Consider the following 23,862-nt stretch of genomic DNA (forward strand, 5'->3'; position numbering starts at 1 on the left):
ACTTTCTATTTATCCTAATCAGATCTCCATGAGCAATCTTTATAACATAATTTGCTTCTAAGCAAGAATAATAATTCCTGTCTCATTTTGACCAAGGAAATCTTAATTTTGAGTTCTGAAAATATTGATCACAAATAGAATGAATGACCTAAGACAGCTAAAATTTCACATAGTTTCTTGATCTACTGTGCATTATGAAGATTGTCTGCATATACAATGTTCTACGTAGGATGGATTGTTAATGTCATTTATGAATTACACATTATTAGTGAACACCTGATTTTAGACCAACCGACAACATTATTCTGCCAACAGGCCTCCATTGGATGATGGGGGACTAAAATACAGGTTTATAACTACATGTAGTTCTTTCTAGAGCAATGACTTTGGTGTAGTAAGTTACTACATAGTTTGTGTGTAAGTTGAGCTTTTTTAAAGATATATCAGCAATTATAAATAGTGAGTAAACATTTAGGAAAACTTCAGTTCACAATGGAAATGTTTATTGACAACATCTCAGTCTGGATTCACAAACGGCATGTGTCATATGTACATAAAAATATGTTTTAGTTAAACATATAACAAACAATGAGATTATAACTGTGATAAGACGTAAGTATGCTATGATATAATCATAGGAACAAATCCTGCCTTACAATATCTAACCAATCCAGGCCAACCCCCTAGCCATCACTCTGTAACTGTTACTTTGTATATTTATTGATATTGTTTATATCTAAAGTTTTTGTAAGTTCATGGTCATGGATGGGTAAGAACAAGATCTTATGTATCAAATAGCTGTTCTATAAGTCTCAGATTTGATAATTGTTTGTCCTTTTCTCAAAATAATAATTCATTCTAATGGTAGAACTTGTATTATAATAGTAAAATATTTTTTCATGGTATCATAAAGATAATTGATTGCTGTTTGAGAATGTTCCTTTAGATAGTATTTCTGAATGAATACCTTATAGTTTACTTTATATGAAAACAATGGACAACTCCATTCTGATACTCTTTCTTGTCCAATATTCTAAATTTAATATCTATTTTAGTAAGTAAACACAATACCATGATTTTCACAATGAAGGCAAATGTGAACATGCATATTAATAAATGAGCTAATAATGTTTCAAGCCTCCACAATTTGAGCACAGGACAAAAAAACACTATTCTAATTCAGAATATGACAAAACCATGAAGAATGCACACCACAAAATTTAAGCACGATTTATGCTGTAGAACCAAAATCCTTCAGAAATACGAATGTCTACATGGCTATTAACCATGCCTTGTACTTTCTATAAGTGACATCACATCAACTGCCCTTATGAATACCTCCGATAGAAGTGTCTTAACGATCCCTCTATTTTCGAAGTTGATCCTAGCACTTAAATGTCATTGTTACAAGATGATGTGTATCATTTTGGCAATTTCATTTCTAGGTGAAAACTCTAAGCTCAATATCAGAATATGTCACTTGAATGTCCTTAACTAAAGAAATACTCCTTGTTTCATTTCTTTGTCCTAGAACTTTTTCTGGTGGGTGCTGACTTGGATGCTGACTTGGATGACCTTGATGACCCTTTAGTTCGACCGCGACGGCCTGATTTTGGTTTTGGGACCTCCTTCACTTCCTCTTCTGCCTCATCCTCCTCTGGAGCCTCTCCTTCCTCCAGCGCCTCTCCTTCCTCTACTGTTTCTCCCTCCTCTAGCTCCTCAGCCACCTTCTCCTCTTCCTCAGTGTCCTGGGACTGTACAACACAACAACACTAATTACAATCATGGTATAGAGAGTTGATTATAAACTTAATCAAAATAAACTAGAAATGTCGGTTAGAGATAAATGCCCCTGCCAAACTATGTGATCAAGATAGGAAGTGATGTGAAATAACTCAGTGTAATGGGATAAGACAGAGCGAACATGCTTACCACTGTATAAACCCTCCAGACTATTTTCATGACTGGATACATGAAAACAAATTAAGCATTTAGAAATTTTGATCGCAAGGAGCAAATCATGTGTTGGGATTTCTCCTTGGAAACATGGTACTTAATTTTTTGTGCCCTTGAACAGTGCCTATACAGTCAAAACTGTCTTAAGTGACCTTCCAAGGGAAGTTCAAAATAAGGTCGCATAAGCCAGGTGGTCACTTAAGACAGGGTCAATAATGCAAATAACTATGTACCAGATGTACCTTTGGGAGGCATACTTATGCTGTGATTTACATATGAAAATTAAATGTTTTACTCGCCAGTTCATCAAAATCATACATCAGAATAATCTAGAAAAGTGTCTAAAAGAAATAATATCAACTTGAAATGTAATAAAGATGAATATAATTACGTATCAGAAGCATGATCAATCGCAAAATGCTTTAATTGGGAAATTGGCCAATTGAAGCGTAGCTGTTTACGATGACAACAAAATGCCAGACTCGATTTGGCTTAGATTTCTGTCAGATTATTATCAAGAAAAAAGTTATAAAACTATCAGAAATGATGAAATATCAATACAGAAGTTATTTTTATTATTTAATTATCATGTATGTTTGATAAATGCCTGCAGACAGCGAATAAACAATGTTATGAACGACTGCTAAAATTGTACATGTGTGACACATGTTGGCATACAGGTTACTTCCGGAAAGTCTCAAATAATTTCGGTGTGTTATACGCATACATTGAAGGTAATATAGGATACAAAAGCAATGTTATAATCATCATTCTGTCGTAAAACATCGCCTAATCGGTCTCTGCAGTGACATACATTTGCTCAATGCAGTCAAACTTTTGTCGACTACGCCTGGCATAATGCATTATATCAAGCGTCTGGTTGACTAAAACAATGTTTAAAACAAAATCACACGAAATAGCATGAGATTTCATTCCAAAACTTCTGGTTTCAGTTTTACAAGAGGCCCATGGGCCTTAACGGTCACCTGAGTTTGTTTAGAATGAAACAAAGACATATAAACACTAATATACAGGTCCTTGATGTCGGTCAGTGATTTATAAATTTCACTTTGTATTCTATCAAGAGTATTTGCTTCCATCAAACCTATGAACTCAGAAGATTTTTTGAAATTTTAAGTCATTTTGACCCTGTTTGGCTCCGCCCCTCTGGTACCCCAAGGGGTCAGTGAGGACTGACATGGATGATATAAAACTATATCTCAGGCTTATAATTATTATCAAGTTTGACTCATTTCCTATGAAAATTGAGCAAATAATGTTCATAAATGTGTTTTTCATATATAAACTAAAGTAAACTTGACCCCTTCACCAAGGGGAAACGTGAGACCCCAGAGTCATATAATTCACAAAATTTGTAAAGGACCTTAAGACCTTTCCATCTATGAAAAGTATTTGATTCTACCATTTCCAGAATTTCAGAAAAAGGTTTTTGAAATTTTAGCCTATTTGACCTCTTTCGACCCAGCCCCTCTGCCCCAAGAGGTCGGCCAGGACCAATATGGATATGATATCAAAATGTTAATTGAGCAAAAAAAACCTCATAAATGTGTTTTACCTATATAAACTATAGTAAACCTGACCCCTCCCAAGGGGGAAAAGCGAGACCCCAGGGTCATATAATTCACAATTTTTGTAAAGGACCTTAAGACCTCTCCATCTATACAGAGTATTTGATTCTACCATTTCCAGAATTTCAGAAGAAGATTTTTGAAGTTTTAGCCTATTTGACCCCTTTTGACCCCGCCCCTAAGGCACCTGGGGGTCAGTCATGGAAAATTTGTTAAAAAAGATTCAATGGCAATCTTATACTGATAATTCTGACAAAATTTGACTACTTTCCTTTAACAAATGACCAAATAATGCTCAAAAATGTGTTTCTCTTTATAAACTATATCAAACTTAACCTCCTCCCCAGGGGGAAACGAGAGACCCCAGGGTCATATAATTCTTAAATTTTATATAGGGCCTTAAGACCTTTCTATCTATGAAGAGTATTTGGTTCCACCACATCTTCAAGTGGAGAAGAAGATTTTTGAAATTTTAGTCAATTTTACCCCTGGGGGATGGGGACCATATATTTCACAATTTTGATTGGCCTTATGCCCTAGAAGGTTTGTGCAAAATTTCGTTGAAATTGCTTCAAATGTATTGGAGAAGAAGTCGAAAATGTAAATTGTTTACGGACATATGACGCAAGACGACGGACAAACGGCGATGAGAATAGGTCACTTGAGACAGATTATGAACACGTTATGGTGTGAATTTTTATTGTTAGTCAGGTTAGGCAGGTGGTCGTTGAATGCAGGTCATTTATATTGTAAATATCATTGGGAGGAATAATTAAGGTCACATAAGACAGTAATTCCCCCTGAAAACAGACGGTAGTTAAGACAGGTTTGACTGTATATCAAAATAGCATCCACAAATACTAATGCTCATAATGGAGTAAAAAGCTCTTAATTCCATATTTCAGTGTTGATAGAAAGCTGCATAACCAGTAAACCTTTAAGATGATCACAAACATACATACACTACCACAAAGATAAGTCACATTAGCTCACCTGCTCTGCCGACTCTGATGTCTGTGAGGTATCTACAGGTTCATCCTCGGCTATGGCTAGAACATTTTCTGGTGAATCTGGGTCTTCGTCTGCCATCTCCACATCTGCCAAGGCTTGAGCCACCATTGCTTTAGCTTCAGCAGCTCTCTGCAGATAAAACATATCATATGTTCATCTTATACAGACAACTGAATTATCTGTCTCCTATTACTGTCATTAGGCCACACCAATTTGAAAAATAGTTCTTCGGGACTTTGGGGAAAAAAAGTGGGGCGAGAGGGTGGGATTTTTTTTTTTTTTAAATTTTCATTTTCCCAAAAAATTGGGGCGAGCGGTATCAAAAATGAGAATATGATGTATACAAACATTTACACATGGCTTAATCCATTATATTTGTGTTTTATTTACATGCAGGTTGTAGCATTCCATGTTTTGAGAGTCAAAAGAGAAGATATAAATAACATCTTTGGCCTCTGTGCTATTGACTTGTCTGAAGGACTAATTGTTGTCTAAACAATGTTCATGTGCAAAGATTTAAAGAGAACAAGGTAAAAACCAATAAATGATAGATTCAACATTTATTAACAATAATACCCGACTGTCATGCCTTGGCATTGAAAAACAAGAGGCCCAGAGGGCCTGTATCGCTCACCTGGTTTGTAATGCCTAGTAAGGTTCATTGTTTCTTTTCTGAAGGAATTTGAATATTTACCTCTAATTCCCCTATTGGGCCCCACTCTTTCTGCTCATGGGGGTCAGAGCCAAAAATTATAGGAATTCTGTTAACCCCAAGGATGTTTCTGGGCCAAATTTGGTTAAACTCCAAGCAGAACTCTAAGACTAGTAGCGATTTATAGGATTTACCTAAATTTCCCTATTGGGCCCCGCCCCTCCTGCCCCCAGGGGGTCAGAGCCAAAATTTATACAAGTTCTATTCTCCTTCCCCCAAGGATGTTTCTGGCCAAATTTGGTTTCAATCCATGCAGAACTCTAGGACAAGTAGCGATTTATAGGATTTACCTCTATTTCCCCTATTGGGCCCACCCCTCCTGCCCCCGGGGGGTCAGAGCCAAAATTTATATAAGTTCTGTTCCTATTCCCCTAAGAATGTTTCTGGCCAAATTTGGTTACAATCCATGCAGAACTCTAGGACAAGTAGCGATTTATAGGATTTACCTCTATTTCCCCTATTGGGCCCCGCCCCTCCTGTCCCCAGGGGGGGGTCAGAGCCAAAATTTATACAAGTTCTGTTCCCCTTCCCCCTAGGATGTTTCTGGCCAAATTTGGTTACAATCCATGCAGAACTCTAGAACAAGTAGCAATTTATAGGATTTACCTAAATTTCCCTTATTGGGCCCCGCCCCTCCTGTCCCCGGGGGGTCAGAGCCAAAATTTATACAAGTTCTGTTCCCCCTCCCCCAATGATGTTTGTGGCCAAATTTGGTTACAATCCATGCAGAACTCTAGGACAAGTAGCGATTTAAAGGATTTACCTCAATTTCCCCTATTGGGCCCCGCCCCTCCTGTCCCCGGGGGGGTCAGAGCCAAAATTTATACAAGTTCTGTTCCCCTTCCCCCTAGGATGTTTCTGGCCAAATTTGGTTACAATCCATGCAGAACTCTAGAACAAGTAGCAATTTATAGGATTTACCTAAATTTCCCTTATTGGGCCCCGCCCCTCCTGTCCCCGGGGGTCAGAGCCAAAATTTATACAAGTTCTGTTCCCCCTCCCCCAATGATGTTTGTGGCCAAATTTGGTTACAATCCATGCAGAACTCTAGGACAAGTAGCGATTTAAAGGATTTACCTCAATTTCCCCTATTGGGCCCCGCCCCTCCTGTCCCCGGGGGGGTCAGAGCCAAAATTTATACAAGTTCTATTCCCCTTCCCCCAAGGATGTTTCTGGCCAAATTTGGTTACAATCCATGCAGAACTCTAGGACAAGTAGCGATTTATAGGATTTACCTTAATTTCCCCTATTGGGCCCCGCCCCTCCTGTCCTCGGGGGGGTCAGAGCAAAAATTTAAACAAGTTCTGATCCCCTTCCCCCAAGGATGTTTCTGGCCAAATTTGGTTACAATCCATGCAGAACTCTAGGACAAGTAGCGATTTATAGGATTTACCTAAATTTCCCTTATTGGGCCCCGCCCCTCCTGTCCCCCGGGGGTCAGAGCCAAAATTTATACAAGTTCTATTCCCCTTCCCCCAAGGATGTTTCTGGCCAAATTTGTTTTCAATCCATGCAGAACTCTAGGACAAGTAGCGATTTATAGGATTTACCTCAATTTCCCCTATTGGGCCCCGCCCCTCCTGTCCCCGGGGGGTCAGAGCAAAAATTTATACAAGTTCTGTTCCCCTCCCCCCAAGGATGTTTCTGGCCAAATTTGGTTAAAATCCATGCAGAACTCTATGACTAGTAGCGATTTAAAGGAAATGTTGACGGACAGACGGACGACGGACGGACGGACGGACGGACGGACGGACGGACGGACGGACGGACGACGGACGACGGACGACGGACGCCGCGCCATGACATAAGCTCACCGGCCCTTTGGGCCAGGTGAGCTAAAAATATATTAAACAAGAGGCCCAGAGGGCCTGTATCGCTCACCTGGTTTGTAATGCCAAGTAATGTTCTGAATACAGCTTCATTGTTTCTTTTCTGAAGGAATTTTAATATTAACCATTAAGTCCCCTATTGGGCCCCACCCCTCCTGCCCCCAGGGGGTCAGAGCCAAAGTTCTGTTCTCCTTCCCCCAAGGATTTTTATGGCCAAATTTGGTCACAATCCAAGCAAAACTCTAAGACAATTAGCGATTTATAGGATTTACCTCTATTTCACCTATTGGGCCCCAACCGTCCTGCCCCCGGGGGGCCAGAGCCAAAATTTATACAAGTTCTGTTCCCCTTCCCCCAAGGATGTTTGTGGCCAAATTTGGTTACATTCCATGCAGAACTCTATGACTAGTAGCGATTTAAAGGATTTACCTTTATTTCCTCTATTGGGCCCCGCCTCTCCTGCCCCCGGAAGATCAGAGCCAAAATTTATACAAGTTCTGTTCCCCTTCCCCCAAGGATGTTTGTGGCCAAATTTAATTACAATCCATGCAGAACTCTAGGACAAGTAGCGATTAATAGAATTTACCTCTATTTTCCCTATAGGGCCCCCCCTCCTGCCCCCGGAGGGTCAGAGCCAAAATTTATACAAGTTCTGTTCTCCTACCCCCAAGGATGTTTATGGCCAAATTTGGTTACATTCCATGCAGAACTCTATGACTAGTAGCGATTTAAAGGATTTACCTCTATTTCCCCTATTGGGCCCCGCCCCTCCTGCCCCCGGGGGGTCAGAGCCAAAATTTAAACAAGTTCTGTTCCGCTTCCAACAAGGATGTTTGTGGCCAAATTTGGTTACAATTCATGTAGACCTGTATGACTAGTAGCGATTTAAAGGATTTACCTCTATTTCCCCTATTGGGCCCCGCCCCTCCTGCCCCCGGGGACCAGAGCCAAAATTTATACAAGCTCTGTTCCCCTTCCCCCAGGATGTTTGTGGCCAAATTTGGTTACATTCCATTCAGAACTCTATGACTAGTAGCGATTTAAAGGATTTACCTCTATTTCCCCTATTGGGCCCCGCCCCTCCTGCCTCTGGGGAATCAGAGCCAAAATTTATACAAGTTCTGTTCCCCTTCCCCCAAGGATGTTTGTGGCTAATTTTGGTTACAATCCATGCAGAACTCTAGGACAAGTAGCGATTTAAAGGATTTACCTCTATTTCCCCTATTGGACCCCAACCGTCCTGCCCCCGGGGGGTCAGAGCCAAAATTTATACAAGTTCTGTTCTCCTACCCCCAAGGATGTTTATGGCTAATTTTGGTTACAATCCATGCAGAACTCTATGACTAGTAGCGATTTAAAGGATTTACCTCTATTTCCCCTATTGGGCCCCGCCCCTCCTGCCCCCGGGGGGTCAGAGCCAAAATTTATACAAGTTCTATTCCCCCTCCCCCAAGGATGTTTGTGGACAAATTTGGTTACATTCCATGCAGAACTCTAGGACAAGTAGCGATTTAAAGGATTTACCTCTATTTCCCCTATTGGGCCCCGCCCCTCCTGCCCCCGGGAGGTCAGAGCCAAAATTTACGCAAGTTCTGTTCTCCTACCCCCAAGGATGTTTGTGGCTAATTTTGGTTACAATCCATGCAGAACTCTATGACTAGTAGCGATTTAAAGGATTTACCTCTATTTCCCCTATTGGGCCCCGCCCCTCCTGCCCCCGGGGGACCAGAGCCAAAATTTATACAAGTTCTGTTCCCCCTCCCCCAAGGATGTTTGTGGCCAAATTTGGTTACAATCCATGCAGAACTCTAGGACAAGTAGCGATTTAAAGGATTTACCTCAATTTCCCCTATTGGGCCCCGCCCCTCCTGTCCCCGGGGGGGGTCAGAGCCAAAATTTATACAAGTTCTATTCCCCTTCCCCCAAGGATGTTTCTGGCCAAATTTGGTTACAATCCATGCAGAACTCTAGGACAAGTAGCGATTTATAGGATTTACCTTAATTTCCCCTATTGGGCCCCGCCCCTCCTGTCCTCGGGGGGTCAGAGCAAAAATTTAAACAAGTTCTGATCCCCTTCCCCCAAGGATGTTTCTGGCCAAATTTGGTTACAATCCATGCAGAACTCTAGGACAAGTAGCGATTTATAGGATTTACCTAAATTTCCCTTATTGGGCCCCGCCCCTCCTGTCCCCGGGGGGTCAGAGCCAAAATTTATACAAGTTCTGTTCCCCTTCCCCCAAGGATGTTTCTGGCCAAATTTGGTTACAATCCATGCAGAACTCTAGGACAAGTAGCGATTTATAGGATTTACCTCAATTTCCCCTATTGGGCCCCGCCCCTCCTGTCCCCGGGGGGTCAGAGCAAAAATTTATACAAGTTCTGTTCCCCTCCCCCCAAGGATGTTTCTGGCCAAATTTGGTTAAAATCCATGCAGAACTCTATGACTAGTAGCGATTTAAAGGAAATGTTGACGGACAGACGGACGACGGACGGACGGACGGACGGACGGACGGACGGACGACGGACGACGGACGACGGACGCCGCGCCATGACATAAGCTCACCGGCCCTTTGGGCCAGGTGAGCTAAAAATATATTAAACAAGAGGCCCAGAGGGCCTGTATCGCTCACCTGGTTTGTAATGCCAAGTAATGTTCTGAATACAGCTTCATTGTTTCTTTTCTGAAGGAATTTTAATATTAACCATTAAGTCCCCTATTGGGCCCCACCCCTCCTGCCCCCAGGGGGTCAGAGCCAAAGTTCTGTTCTCCTTCCCCAAAGGATTTTTATGGCCAAATTTGGTCACAATCCAAGCAAAACTCTAAGACAATTAGCGATTTATAGGATTTACCTCTATTTCACCTATTGGGCCCCAACCGTCCTGCCCCCAGGGGGCCAGAGCCAAAATTTATACAAGTTCTGTTCCCCTTCCCCCAAGAATGTTTGTGGCCAAATTTGGTTACATTCCATGCAGAACTATATGACTAGTAGCGATTTAAAGGATTTACCTTTATTTCCTCTATTGGGCCCCGCCTCTCCTGCCCCCGGAAGATCAGAGCCAAAATTTATACAAGTTCTGTTCCCCTTCCCCCAAGGATGTTTGTGGCCAAATTTAATTACAATCCATGCAGAACTCTAGGACAAGTAGCGATTAATAGAATTTACCTCTATTTTCCCTATAGGGCCCCCCCTCCTGCCCCCGGAGGGTCAGAGCCAAAATTTATACAAGTTCTGTTCTCCTACCCCCAAGGATGTTTATGGCCAAATTTGGTTACATTCCATGCAGAACTCTATGACTAGTAGCGATTTAAAGGATTTACCTCTATTTCCCCTATTGGGCCCCGCCCCTCCTGCCCCCGGGGGGTCAGAGCCAAAATTTAAACAAGTTCTGTTCCGCTTCCAACAAGGATGTTTGTGGCCAAATTTGGTTACAATTCATGTAGACCTGTATGACTAGTAGCGATTTAAAGGATTTACCTCTATTTCCCCTATTGGGCCCCGCCCCTCCTGCCCCCGGGGACCAGAGCCAAAATTTATACAAGCTCTGTTCCCCTTCCCCCAGGATGTTTGTGGCCAAATTTGGTTACATTCCATTCAGAACTCTATGACTAGTAGCGATTTAAAGGATTTACCTCTATTTCCCCTATTGGGCCCCGCCCCTCCTGCCTCTGGGGAATCAGAGCCAAAATTTATACAAGTTCTGTTCCCCTTCCCCCAAGGATGTTTGTGGCTAATTTTGGTTACAATCCATGCAGAACTCTAGGACAAGTAGCGATTTAAAGGATTTACCTCTATTTCCCCTATTGGACCCCAACCGTCCTGCCCCCGGGGGGTCAGAGCCAAAATTTATACAAGTTCTGTTCTCCTACCCCCCAAGGATGTTTTATGGCTAATTTTGGTTACAATCCATGCAGAACTCTATGACTAGTAGCGATTTAAAGGATTTACCTCTATTTCCCCTATTGGGCCCCGCCCCTCCTGCCCCCGGGGGGTCAGAGCCAAAATTTATACAAGTTCTATTCCCCCTCCCCCAAGGATGTTTGTGGCCAAATTTGGTTACATTCCATGCAGAACTCTAGGACAAGTAGCGATTTAAAGGATTTACCTCTATTTCCCCTATTGGGCCCCGCCCCTCCTGCCCCCGGGAGGTCAGAGCCAAAATTTATACAAGTTCTGTTCTCCTACCCCCAAGGATGTTTGTGGCTAAATTTTGGTTACAATCCATGCAGAACTCTATGACTAGTAGCGATTTAAAGGATTTACCTCTATTTCCCCTATTGGGCCCCGCCCCTCCTGCCCCCGGGGGACCAGAGCCAAAATTTATACAAGTTCTGTTCCCCCTCCCCCAAGGATGTTTGTGGCCAAATTTGGTTACAATCCATGCAGAACTCTAGGACAAGTAGCGATTTATAGAATTTACCTCTATTTCCCCTATTGGGCCCCGCCCCTCCTGCCCCCCCGGGGGTCAGAGCCAAAATTTATACAAGTTCTGTTCCCCTTCCCCCAAGGATGTTTGTGGCCAAATTTGGTTACAATCCATGCAGAACTCTATGACAAGTAGCGATTTAAAGGATTTACCTCTATTTCCCCTATTGGGCCCCGCCCCTCCTGCCCCCGGGGGGTCAGAGCCAAAATTTATACAAGTTCTGTTCCCCCTCCCCCAAGGATGTTTGTGGCTAATTTTGGTTACAATCCATGCAGAACTCTATGACTAGTAGCGATTTAAAGGATTTACCTCTATTTCCCCTATTGGGCCCCCCCCCCCTCCTGCCCGGGGATCAGAGCCAAAATTTATACAAGTTCTGTTCCCCTTCCCCCAAGGATGTTTGTGGCAAATTTTGGTTACAATCCATGCAGAACTCTAGGACAAGTAGCGATTTAAAGGATTTACCTCTATTTCCCCTATTGGACCCCCCCTCCTGCCCCCGGGGGGTCAGAGCCAAAATTTATACAAGTTCTGTTCCCCTACCCCCAAGGATGTTTGTGGCTAAATTTGGTTACAATCCATGCAGAACTCTAGGACAAGTAGCGATTTAAAGGATTTACCTCTATTTCCCCTATTGGGCCCCGCCCCTCCTGCCCCCGGGGGGTCAGAGCCAAAATTTATACAAGTTCTATTCCCCCTCCCCCAAGGATGTTTGTGGACAAATTTGGTTACATTCCATGCAGAACTCTAGGACAAGTAGCGATTTAAAGGATTTACCTCTATTTCCCCTATTGGGCCCCGCCCCTCCTGCCCCCGGGGGTCAGAGCCAAAATTTATACAAGTTCTGTTCTCCTACCCCCAAGGATGTTTGTGGCTAAATTTGGTTACAATCCATGCAGAACTCTATGACTAGTAGCGATTTAAAGGATTTACCTCTATTTCCCCTATTGGGCCCCGCCCCTCCTGCCCCCGGGGGACCAGAGCCAAAATTTATACAAGTTCTGTTCCCCCTCCCCCAAGGATGTTTGTGGCCAAATTTGGTTACATTCCATGCAGAACTCTAGGACAAGTAGCGATTTAAAGGATTTACCTGTATTTCCCCTATTGGGCCCCGCCCCTCCTGCCCCCGGGGGGTCAGAGCCAAAATTTATACAAGTTCTGTTCCCCCTCCCCCAAGGATGTTTGTGGCCAAATTTGGTTACATTCCATGCAGAACTCTAGGACAAGTAGCGATTTAAAGGATTTACCTCTATTTCCCCTATTGGGCCCCGCCCCTCCTGCCCCTGAGGGGTCAGAGCCAAAATTTATACAAGTTCTGTTCCCCCTCCCCCAAGGATGTTTGTGGCTAATTTTGGTTACAATCCATGCAGAACTCTATGACTAGTAGCGATTTAAAGGATTTACCTCTATTTCCCCTATTGGGCCCCGCCCCTCCTGCCCCCGGGTGACCAGAGCCAAAATTTATACAAGTTCTGTTCCCCCTCCCCCAAGGATGTTTGTGGCCAAATTTGGTTACAATCCATGCAGAACTCTATGACTAGTAGCGATTTAAAGGAAATGTTGACGGACGGACGGACGGACGGACGACGGACGCCGCGCCATGACATAAGCTCACCGGCCCTTCGGGCCAGGTGAGCTAAAAACATATAAATTATCAAATTCAAATATATTTATACTATAAATCAACAGTGTTTTTATTTCTCGTCCAGATGGAACTCTACTAAAACACTATAGGAGAATCATAAATATTGTTGATCTACAATATTGGGAACCTGTAAAATTTTGCCACACCCAATAGAACAAAAGGTTAGCATTTGTGTACATTAAAAAAACTTTTTTTTTCATGTAAATTTACATTAAAAAAAGAATGTCAAGTATGCAAATATAATAATTGGATTGTTTTAGAGTCACACAAAAACAAATGTAAATATATTAAATATTAAAAATCACAGTATAGATATAATCTTGACTATACTAGTCATGCAAAACTATAGAAGCATTCAATGTCATCATATTAATTTCAATTACATTAATTCTTATATTAGTTTCTGTGACCTTGCTTTCATCTATAAAAAATATGAAAATATTGAATTTGATGCCGATATTCAGAAAAAGAAAATAGGTTCCTAATTTTAAGCATTGGATTATCTATGAAGGATGTAATTTTATGTCTACCACATTGATCACATTTTCGTCATTCACGTTTATAGAATCGAACAAATCTTTAAAACGTCTTACGGTACAGGTAACAACAACATCTCTGTCAAAAGTTCTCACAGTTGCAACATAAACACCCGCCATTTTTCCATTCGTTTTTTCTTAATCTGGTTCCCTTTTGCGCTTAAACTTTGTTTTCTTACCAGTTAAAGCGCTTAAGTGATAAGGATTTCAGTGTGTCTAAAGCACAAACCAGAAATGGGAAGGGAAAAATCGGACTTTTGTTCTTCGGATTTCCGAGCATCTGAAATAGGGGCGGTAATAATTTTTTTTATTTTATTTTCTAACTTTTCCATTTTAGGGGCAGGAAATCCTGAAGAACTAGGTTTCAAATTGGTGTGGCCTTAGCTATTAGCTATTTTTAGCTAGTATTTTTCCTTAAAAACATTTCTGTGTTAGGCTTGCAAGCCTCCCAAACATTCCAACCTTCCTCATTGCTATTTGATACAATACTAATTCTGGTGTATTCATGTCTAGTTATCTTCTATTTTCTTACCTTTCAATATAATAGGACTTAAAGTATATCACTCAAATATGGGAACTGAGCATCTTAAGAAAGGTCAATCGGACAAAATAAGACTCTTCCAGAGAGTAAGATAACATATGACCCTCTCACCATTTCCTCCAGTCTCTGCCTCTCTGCCTGCTGTTCTGCTTCTATCCTTTCTCTTTCCTCTGCTTCAGCTTTCTCCTTGGCAGCCTTTTTAGCTAATGCTTCCCTCTCTCTCTCCTCAGCTTCCTGTCTAGCTATTTCTGCCTTCTTCCTCTCAGCGTCCTGTTTGGCTTTCTCTGCCGCCTGTTGGTCCTGCGACACTGCACTGATGGTCTGTATTGCCTGTGTTTCCATAGGTTCTTGTCTTACTTTCACCAGGACATCTGGAGGTCCTGCGTTACTCTTCGCCTCTGCTAGCCGCCGAGCCTCGGCAGCCATGTTTTCTTTCTGGGCTTGCTTTTGTTGTTCCTCGGCAGGGTCTTTCTCAAGGACAGACATGACAGTCTTGGGTATATGTGTGGCCTAGTGAGGAAAATCATTCAACATTTTATCATCGGAAATATAAAATATATATATTAAGAATGTGTTATTTTTATCAAAAAGAGAAAGGGGAGATAATTCATTCAGGAGGACAGTTCTTGATAGTATTTAATTTTTTACACAATTATTCCAATATTTTTAGGTAAATGATAAAAGACAACATGTTTCTGGTATTGCAATGCAAAGGCATAAACAATCTTGATATATAGACCAAGAAAATTAAACTAAGACACAATGTTTAGCTTGTGGAACGAATTGAAAAACAACGATAAGTTTGTAAAGTCTTTTGGTTGTGTATATACCTGGTGCTCTGTGAAGGATTTGACGTGATTAAGTAGAGGTTCCCTCAGTTCTGGGCAGCTCTCAAACACACTCTTTAACTGGACCGATGGTAGCTGTAGTAACACCTGGAACGACTGGGGCTTGGTTCTCTGACAACATTTGATGAAGCCTTCCCACACTCGCTTTTGTTTCCAAACCTACGTCAAGGCCAAAACAAAAGATCAAGGTCCGAGACATAAATCATAGCTGATGGAAATTTATTTATGACTAAGGAACACCATCGTCATCATTTCTTGAGATTGATCGGAAAAGAATAACAACAACATTTGGGATACATGTATTGTTATATATATAAACAGTTTCTTGGTTTGTATAAAGATCTATTGGGCCATACAAAAAATAGCATCATTTATTTAATGATATTCTCTATGACTAGAACATTTGTTGGACCTAATCATACACTGTTAGTTATATATTTAGACAAAAGACCATCATCCTTCAATTACCTGTTTAATGATAAGCCTCTGTAGGATATTTAAAACAAAGCCAAGGAGACGAGGGTACATTGACAGCGACTGTAGAACCGTCCTCATAAATAACGTAGGGAGAGGTGCCTGTTCCATTAGAGTCTTCATCACCACGGCCAACACCTCTTGTGTATAAACATTCTTCTCCGAGAAACACAGATTAGTAGCTGGCAACAGAAATGTCTGTCAGTTTTTCTTGTATCAATTACCTTTGTATTAATGTAGATTACCTTTGTATTAATGTAGATTACCTTTGTATTAATGTAGATTACCTTTGTATTAATGTAGATTACCTTTGTATTAATGTAAACAAATAGGTTACCTTTGTATTAATGTAGACAAATAGGTTACCTTTGTATTAATGTAGACAAATAGGTTACCTTTGTATTAATGTAGACAAATACATTACCTTTGTATTAATGTAGACAAATAGGTTACCTTTGTATTAATGTAGACAAATAGATTACCTTTGTATTAATGTAGATTACCTTTGTATTAATGTAGACAAATAGGTTACCTTTGTATTAATGTAGACAAATAGATTACCTTTGTATTAATGTAGACAAATAGGTTACCTTTGTATTAATGTAGACAAATAGATTACCTTTGTATTAATGTAGACAAATAGGTTACCTTTGTATTAATGTAGACAAATAGGTTACCTTTGTATTAATGTAGACAAATACATTACCTTTGTATTAATGTAGACAAATACATTACCTTTGTATTAATGTAGACAAATACATTACCTTTGATGATTGTCTTCATGTCACACTTGTTGGGGTCGATGTTGTGTAGTGAGATCAACAATTCTGCTGGTGTGAGTGGTGAGGAGAAACTCGTCTCACCTAGAATATAGCCATCACACATAATTAGTATTGTAACAAGTGTAAAAGCTTTATAATATTGGGATCTTTCTCTCCTTACAAGTTCAGGGTTTTCACTTATGCATTTTATTATTATTCCTTTGGTTTTATTCTCCCATTAAACAGGTATTTTTCATGAAGGATTTATTTGCAATGTGTATCTTAAAACATTTATGTTTGAGGTTTGGTTTGACAGCAATATATGGTGAAGAACCCAGAAAAACATACCTACGAATATTTCATATTAAATAGTATATAACTTGATAAATTAATATTTTGTGGCATTATCAGCAAAGAAATGATATGAATGTAACATGATTAACACAATTTTGTAGCTACAACATTCGTCTACATTCTATATACTAGGTACACTGTATTATTATTAGACATAATAATGTGTAAAATAGAGCAGCAAAACAAGGACATCTGTAGTATGTTATTACCATGGCCGCCCAGGAGTCTGTTAAAAACTTCCTTCACCACAACTGGATTCAGTTTAATGAGTTTAGGCAAGGCCTGAATTACCTCTCTCTGTAATGAAGAAGTCAGAAAAACATATAATATTTAAGGTTAGATTTCCTTACACTAGATACACTATGAGAATGGCAGAGCTCTGAAAAAGCCTAACATACTCCCAAACTGTTCAACGCTATTTTAATCCATTGTGTTAATCAGGTAGTATGGCTATGTTTTATCACCAATTTCATAAAGTTTTTGGAAAGTTTTTAATTAAGTGAAAATGTGATAGACAAATTATAAAAATAAAAACAACCATTTTGTTGTGTTGTTTTCAATTCATGACATAATGTTACTGTCTTTATTGTAAAATCTCAGTCAATTTCTACATCACACAGCAAATGCAAAACAAGAGGCCCAGAGGGCCTGTATCGCTCAACTGGTTTGTAATGCCAAGTAATGTTCTAAATACAGGTTCACTGCTTCTTTTCTGAAGGAATTCGAATATTTACCTCAAATTCCCCTACTGGGCCCTACCCATCCTGCACCCGGGGGATCAGAGCCAACATTTATAAAAGTTCTGTTCCCCTTCCCTCATGGATGTTTGTGGCCAAATTTTGCCACAATCTATGCAGAACTCTAGGACAAGTAGCGATTTATAAGATTTATCTCTATTTCCCCTGTTGGGCCCCACCCCTCCTGCCCCCGGGGGGTCAGAGCCAAAATTTATACAAGTTCTGTTCCCCTTCCCCCAAGGATGTTAGTGGCCAAATTTGGTTACAATCCATGCAGAACTCTAGGACAAGTAGCGATTTATAGGATTTACCTCTATTTCCCCTATTGGGCCCCGCCCCTCCTGCCCCCGGGGGGTCAGAGCCAAACATTATACAAGTTCTGTTCCCCTTCCCCCAAAGATGTTTGTGGCCAAATTTGGTTACAATCCATGCAGAACTCTAGACCAAGTAGCGATTTATAGGATTTACCTCTATTTCCCTTATTGGGCCCTGCCCCTCCTACCCCCGGGGGTCAGAGCCAAACTTTATACAAGTTCTGTTCCCCTTCCCCCAAGGATGTTTGTGGCCAAATTTGGTTACAATCCATGCAGAACTCTATGACTAGTAGCGATTTAAAGGAAATGTTGACGGACGGACGGACGACGGACGACAGACGACGGACGCCGTGCCATGACATTAGCTCACCGGCCCTTCGGGCCAGGTGAGCTAAAAATGTTCCAGTAGATAGTAAATTACAGCAGGATCTAGCACTTTCATGATACATGAATACAGGGGTTTCAAGATCCCAAAACAACAGGGGTAAAGTACAATGTACAGTTGATTAATCCCACCATCCGGTTAGTATGACATCACAAAAATCATGTCAAAATATGACGTCATAATCCCTAGAAGATGAGACTAATGGTAATTTGTACTTCACCAACATCATTTTGGGATGTCAAAAGCGCTTAATCATGTTTAAATGTTTATTATCTATACGACTTCTGGTAGTGACTTGCATCTCACCAGACCTAAACAGTATGGTATACATTACCTTGTGTAATCCAGTAAGTACTGGGATGAGGAATCGGACGTCAGGCACACGTTTATGGTACAAGTCTCGGACCCTCTCCACAAGTTCTGGTGATGGAGCAGCTGGAAGAGAAACCAATACAAGTGTCCACAATTAATATGTTCTAATTTCAAGATAGCCTAATTATGATGTCTTGACAATTACTTTAAAACATATTGTTCAAAATATATACACTTATTTTGAAATTTCATACATAACTTTCTTCAGATATGAAAAAAAAAATTGTAGTACTTGAAATCATTTTGACATTTTCGATCCAATTTTGTATCAAAATGCTGATCGCAACATGAAGGATTAACACAAAATTTCCTATTATGGTTGCTGCTTACTAGCAACTTTGGTCTTAAGGTAAATATCTAACAACTAGATAAACAAGAGGGCCTGTATCGCTCACCTGGTTTGTAATGCCAAGTAATGTTTTAAATACTGGTTCATTGTTTCTTTTCTGAAGGAATGCCAATATATACCTCTAATTCCCCTATTGGGCCCCGCCCCTCCTGCCCCCGGGGGGTCAGAGCCAAAATTTATGCAAGTTCTGTCCCCCTTCCCCCAAGGATGTTTGTGGCCAAATTTGGTTACAATCCATGCAGAACTCTAGGACGAGTAGCGATTTATAGGATTTACCTCTATTTCCCCTATTGGGCTCTGCCCCTCCTGCCCCCGGGGGGTCAGAGCCAAAATTTATACAAGTTCTGTTCCCCTTCCCCGATGAATGTGTGTGGCCAAATTTGGTTACAATCCATGCAGAATTCTTGGACAAGTAGCAAATTATAGGATTTACCTCTATTTCCCCTATTGGGCTCCGCCCATCCTGCCTCCGGGGGGTCAGAGCCAAAATTTATAAAAGTTCTGTTCCCCTTCCCCCATGTATGTTTGTGGCCAAATTTGGTTACAATCCATGCAGAACTCTAGGACGAGTAGCGATTTATAGGATTTACCTCTATTTCCCCTATTGACCCTGCCCCTCCTGCCCCTGGGGGTCAGAGCCAAAATTTATACAAGTTCTGTTCCCCTTCCCCCATGGATGTTTGTTGCCAAATTTGGTTACAATCCATGCAGAACTCTATGACTAGTAGCGATTTAAAGGAAATGTTGACGGACGGACGGACGGACGACGGTCCTTCGGGCTAGGTGAGCTAAAAACCTTTTTCCCTCTGAGCTAATGGGGTGGCCTCCTTTCACACTATTACAATTATCAAATATGACCTTGACTTTAATCGAGTGATGTTCACCACATACCTTTGTCTGTGAGGATGTGGATGACCCGGGTTACCAGGGTCTCAGCTCCCTTTGGACAATTCTCCACCAATAACAGGAGTTCTGGGGACTGCATTCCCATACCCTTCACCTGTCAATAATAGGTACACAAAGATTAGTCTACACTTATCACTCCTTTATCAACTTAATCATAAAACTACTATCATAACAAATTTCATCAGTGAAATCCAGCAATACAGACACTGTGCTCTATGGATCTGAGGTAAGTATATGTGTCGGCATGTTTAGATAATAACAAGGGAAAACACTACAGCTCACACTGAGCTGGATTTGTATTATTCTCAGAAGATCTTCCATGTTATACAGATGGAAAAGCTTTCAGAGACAGAAGAGCTTCAAATCCAATGATTGGAAGTTATATTCTAGAAGTAGAAGAGGGCAAATTGAGTAGGCCCTGGAGAAAATGAAAAAATATCAGAGGATAATCAAAGTGACTGCTGAAGTCAAGTTTCCTTGTAATTAATATTTTTATGAACCATCAAAGAATAAAATCGACAATTGTAGCATTAAATCAAAATGAAAAGATTCACTTCATAATAGATTCTTAAATATCACAGTTTGAACTGTAGGTATAATAGCCTTTTGTCTAGTTATATGAAACAATAAAATAAGTATCAAAAGACCAATACAAAAACTCCTTGAAGAATCTTTGTTCTTCAAAGGATAGCAGATCTTACCGGATTTTCTAGCACACGCAGAATAGTCCTCTTGATGTCAGCAGTAGCAGAAGTATATACTACAGCCAATCTGGAAAATTAAACAGGTTTGTTATCTCGCTAAGAATCACAGATTATATTTAGTGCCTCTAGTATTATAATTAAATCCATCCACCTAAAGTTTCTTTAATAAAGCTTTTTTTATATACTTTAACCATTTATTGTTCCATGGTTACAATTAATCTGAAACTGATAAAAAATAAACTTGGAAGATTTACTTATACTCCACAAGAAACTGTTCTTTCACAGTAGAGAAAAAATTTTGTTCCATCATTTTTAAAATAAAGAACAATTACTCACTCATGGATTAGTTTATGGTTGCTAGGCAACAGACCAAGATACAAGTATAGACACATCTTGATGATATCCTCAATCCAGGACTGCGGTAGGTCTCCTACAAACAGACAAAGTGTGTGTCTGAGACAGACGGCATGACAATAGTGATAGAACTATAAAGTACCTAATATCATTATAATTTCACTGATGTTTTTTTTTTCTTTCTTTCTATTCATAATCTCACCAACAAATTGACAAAACCAGGATTTTTTTTTTAAATGTCTGTTGTAAGACATAAATCATGTTCTGATCTTCGCCTCCACATAACGAAGAGGGATGAGACAGAATGCAATTGGACATGACAGGCTAAGTCAGAACCAGATGGGATGTATGTGGGTAACACTTAAGGCCAATATAAACCCCCTCTCATTTCATAGCAGGTGTTGGTGTATGAAATGACTCCTGGAAAGTTACGGTAAATAAAAGTGAAAGTAGGCGCTTTAGAAGAGTATTAAACATGTGTGGTACAGATCATTCACCTCCAGACATATCGTCAGCTGATGTGTGTTGATATAAATCACCTGACAGTAAAGTAGCAATCAGGAAGCATTGTGTCAATGATCTGTCATATCAACAATATTTACAATGTTTTTGATCTTGCTTACCAGATTTAGATCGAGGAAACATCTCACTTGGAGGCTTAGGTAGGAGGAGGTATTTCAGCATTTTAGAGGCATATTCCTGTAAACAAGACAAAGCAATGTATGACTTGGAGGCTTGGGTAGGAGGAGGTATTTCAGCATTTTAGAAGCATATTTCTGTAAACAAGACAAAGCAGTGTATTCATTTATAAATTAAATTTCTTGTTTGAAAATTTTACTTAATTTTGACATTTGTCTATACAGATAATCTATCAGCATTTAATGTTATACTATATCAGGATGCAATATCACAATATACAAATCACGTTTGTTTTCATCTGTACAATAGGAAAGCAATATTAACATTTTTAAAATTGTGTTTTACTTTCTTTCATGAGAAACACAGTACGAAACAAGACGATGAAGAAATCAGTGGAAGAAAAACTATGGCTTGATTTAGTACATTAACTGTAATTTAAAATCTTTCATGCAATTTTCTGCATCAACAGATGAACTGTTAATAAATGAAAAAACTCATCAGTTGACAGAAAATTATTTTTGGTGATTGATAGCAATATTTTCTCTGCTATTCCTCACTACTTCAAACTGACCTCTATATATGTGGCTATCTGTGGTTTCTCATACAATTTCTTGGTGAAGCGGATTGCTGTATTTCTCACCTGTGAAACAGTACAATGAAATCAAGCTCATGTAATATTTAGGAATTAGTCTCAGAACACAGAAAGAAATACTATAGTCTTACAAGAGGCTTTTACAACAATTAAACTTTGACAATAGCTGTAGTACATGTAGGTGTATTGAGAATAGTTGATATTATTATCAAAATCAAGTATTCTAGGGATCGTTTATACGTGTAATTATTTTAAAGTTCAGACAAGACTCATTAGTGCAACTTATATAAGAAATCTATTTCAAGATAGCTGCTATTTTCTATTTTGATACACTGAAAAATAGCAGCACTTGGTTAAGAACAATACCATGGTCATTTAAGACAAGACTGAGCTTAATCCCAAGGATGGAGTATAAGCATAGTCCATTTCCTAGATTTTTGATCACCCCCCCCCCCCTCTCCCCCCAGTAGAAAAAAAAAGACAATTTCAGGATTCTGTCTTTTGAAAACGTATTAAAATATGAAATATTTTGCTGGAGAATAAAACATTGATTGTTTTCAAAGAATCTAATTTAGGTTACTCTTTTGGTTTTATTTTGTACAGTATGCCTTGACCGGTAGACTACAATCCTCACATATTAAGCAAACGCTTCTCCTTACTCACCTCGGGTTTATCATGTGAACAGGACTCCAACATGACATTGAGAAAACGAAGTCTGTGAACTGGTCTCGTCAGAATAAGTTCCTTTAGTGTGTTCATACCTGCCCCAACTCGATTCTAAACACAATGCATTACAATGTTAGGATAGGCTATTAAATACAATGTCATAGAAGTATACGTAGTACAGTAAAGAATAGCATCAATTTCTCCAGGTGAACCTAAAACATACTCTAGAACTGTGAGTGAATTGTTTCAGAATTAATATTTTATAAGTTATGGGCAGAATGAGGTTTGAAGGAAATTGTGTTAATTATCATCTTTTTAAAGCAAGGGTGTTAGATTTCATTAACTATATGAAGATAAACCACTTCAATGTCCAATCCCTAAACAAAATGACCTACCTCATCTAAACAGTACTTCTTTAAAATCAGAATGGCATTGTCAGTTACAGCAGGAGCTTCTATTAATACCCGCTGGAAAAACCTTGAAAAGCAAAGAAACATACATTATTGTGTTGATATTTTGGCTTTTAGAAAATTTTATATGCATGTAGTGAATTTAGACTTTTTATATAAATTTCCTACAAGTAAAAGTAATGACTATCTTGAAGCAGTATAAACTAAAATGTTCTGCCATTTTAAAACTGGATCATTCTGCAGATCCGTTACTTGTCTGAGAGGTAATGCCTTTAAAAAATGGTCCAAGGTTTGAACAGATATTACTTTAAACTACAGTCTGGACTGTCTTATGTGACTTTCCAAGGAACCACCACAAAAAGTCACATAAGACAGGGAGTCACTTAAGGCAGTCCAAGTTCATCCGCAACATCACTGTACAAAAATCTGTCTTTAATTGTCTGTTAATTTATTCTTCATTATAAATATATCAATTACCTGATTTTTTAAAAGATAAATAAAAAATAATACAATTTTTTTTTTTTTTTTTTTTTTTAATGAATTTTTTTTTTTTTTTTAAATTAAAAACCATTTAGATCTAGTTATAAATTACAAGCAGACATACATTGATGCTTGGTTTTAAACTTTGTTCAAGAAAAAAATTCTATCTGGAGGGGGTGCAATTTTGGGTTAAAAATCTCATTTTTTTTGCAATTGAAAAAAATATATGTGTGTCATGGTTTTTCAGACTTGAAAAAAAAAATTACAAAAATC

The 23,862-nt window shown here is 39.6% G+C and overlaps 1 protein-coding gene across 1 annotated transcript in view; it reads right to left on the reverse strand.

The window, feature by feature from the left end:
- Window positions 1–486: 486 nt before the first annotated feature.
- Window positions 487–23,862, reverse strand: part of LOC138318512 (symplekin-like) — a 45,070-nt gene continuing 21,694 nt past the window's right edge. Inside the window, exons 19-33 of the mRNA XM_069260949.1 lie at window positions 23,095–23,176; window positions 22,697–22,810; window positions 22,013–22,081; window positions 21,426–21,501; window positions 20,785–20,878; window positions 20,446–20,515; window positions 19,730–19,838; window positions 18,452–18,552; window positions 16,891–16,978; window positions 16,331–16,429; window positions 15,561–15,748; window positions 15,075–15,251; window positions 14,356–14,754; window positions 4,539–4,685; window positions 487–1,754 (exon numbers count right to left, since the gene is read on the reverse strand). Of these exons, the coding sequence (XP_069117050.1) occupies window positions 1,515–1,754; window positions 4,539–4,685; window positions 14,356–14,754; window positions 15,075–15,251; window positions 15,561–15,748; window positions 16,331–16,429; window positions 16,891–16,978; window positions 18,452–18,552; window positions 19,730–19,838; window positions 20,446–20,515; window positions 20,785–20,878; window positions 21,426–21,501; window positions 22,013–22,081; window positions 22,697–22,810; window positions 23,095–23,176 (2,053 nt within the window). The 3' untranslated portion in view covers window positions 487–1,514. The remainder of the gene's footprint in view (window positions 1,755–4,538; window positions 4,686–14,355; window positions 14,755–15,074; window positions 15,252–15,560; window positions 15,749–16,330; window positions 16,430–16,890; window positions 16,979–18,451; window positions 18,553–19,729; window positions 19,839–20,445; window positions 20,516–20,784; window positions 20,879–21,425; window positions 21,502–22,012; window positions 22,082–22,696; window positions 22,811–23,094; window positions 23,177–23,862) is intronic.

Source organism: Argopecten irradians, chromosome 3, assembly GCF_041381155.1.
Source record: "Argopecten irradians isolate NY chromosome 3, Ai_NY, whole genome shotgun sequence".
Classification (NCBI taxonomy): Eukaryota; Metazoa; Mollusca; class Bivalvia; order Pectinida; family Pectinidae; genus Argopecten; species Argopecten irradians.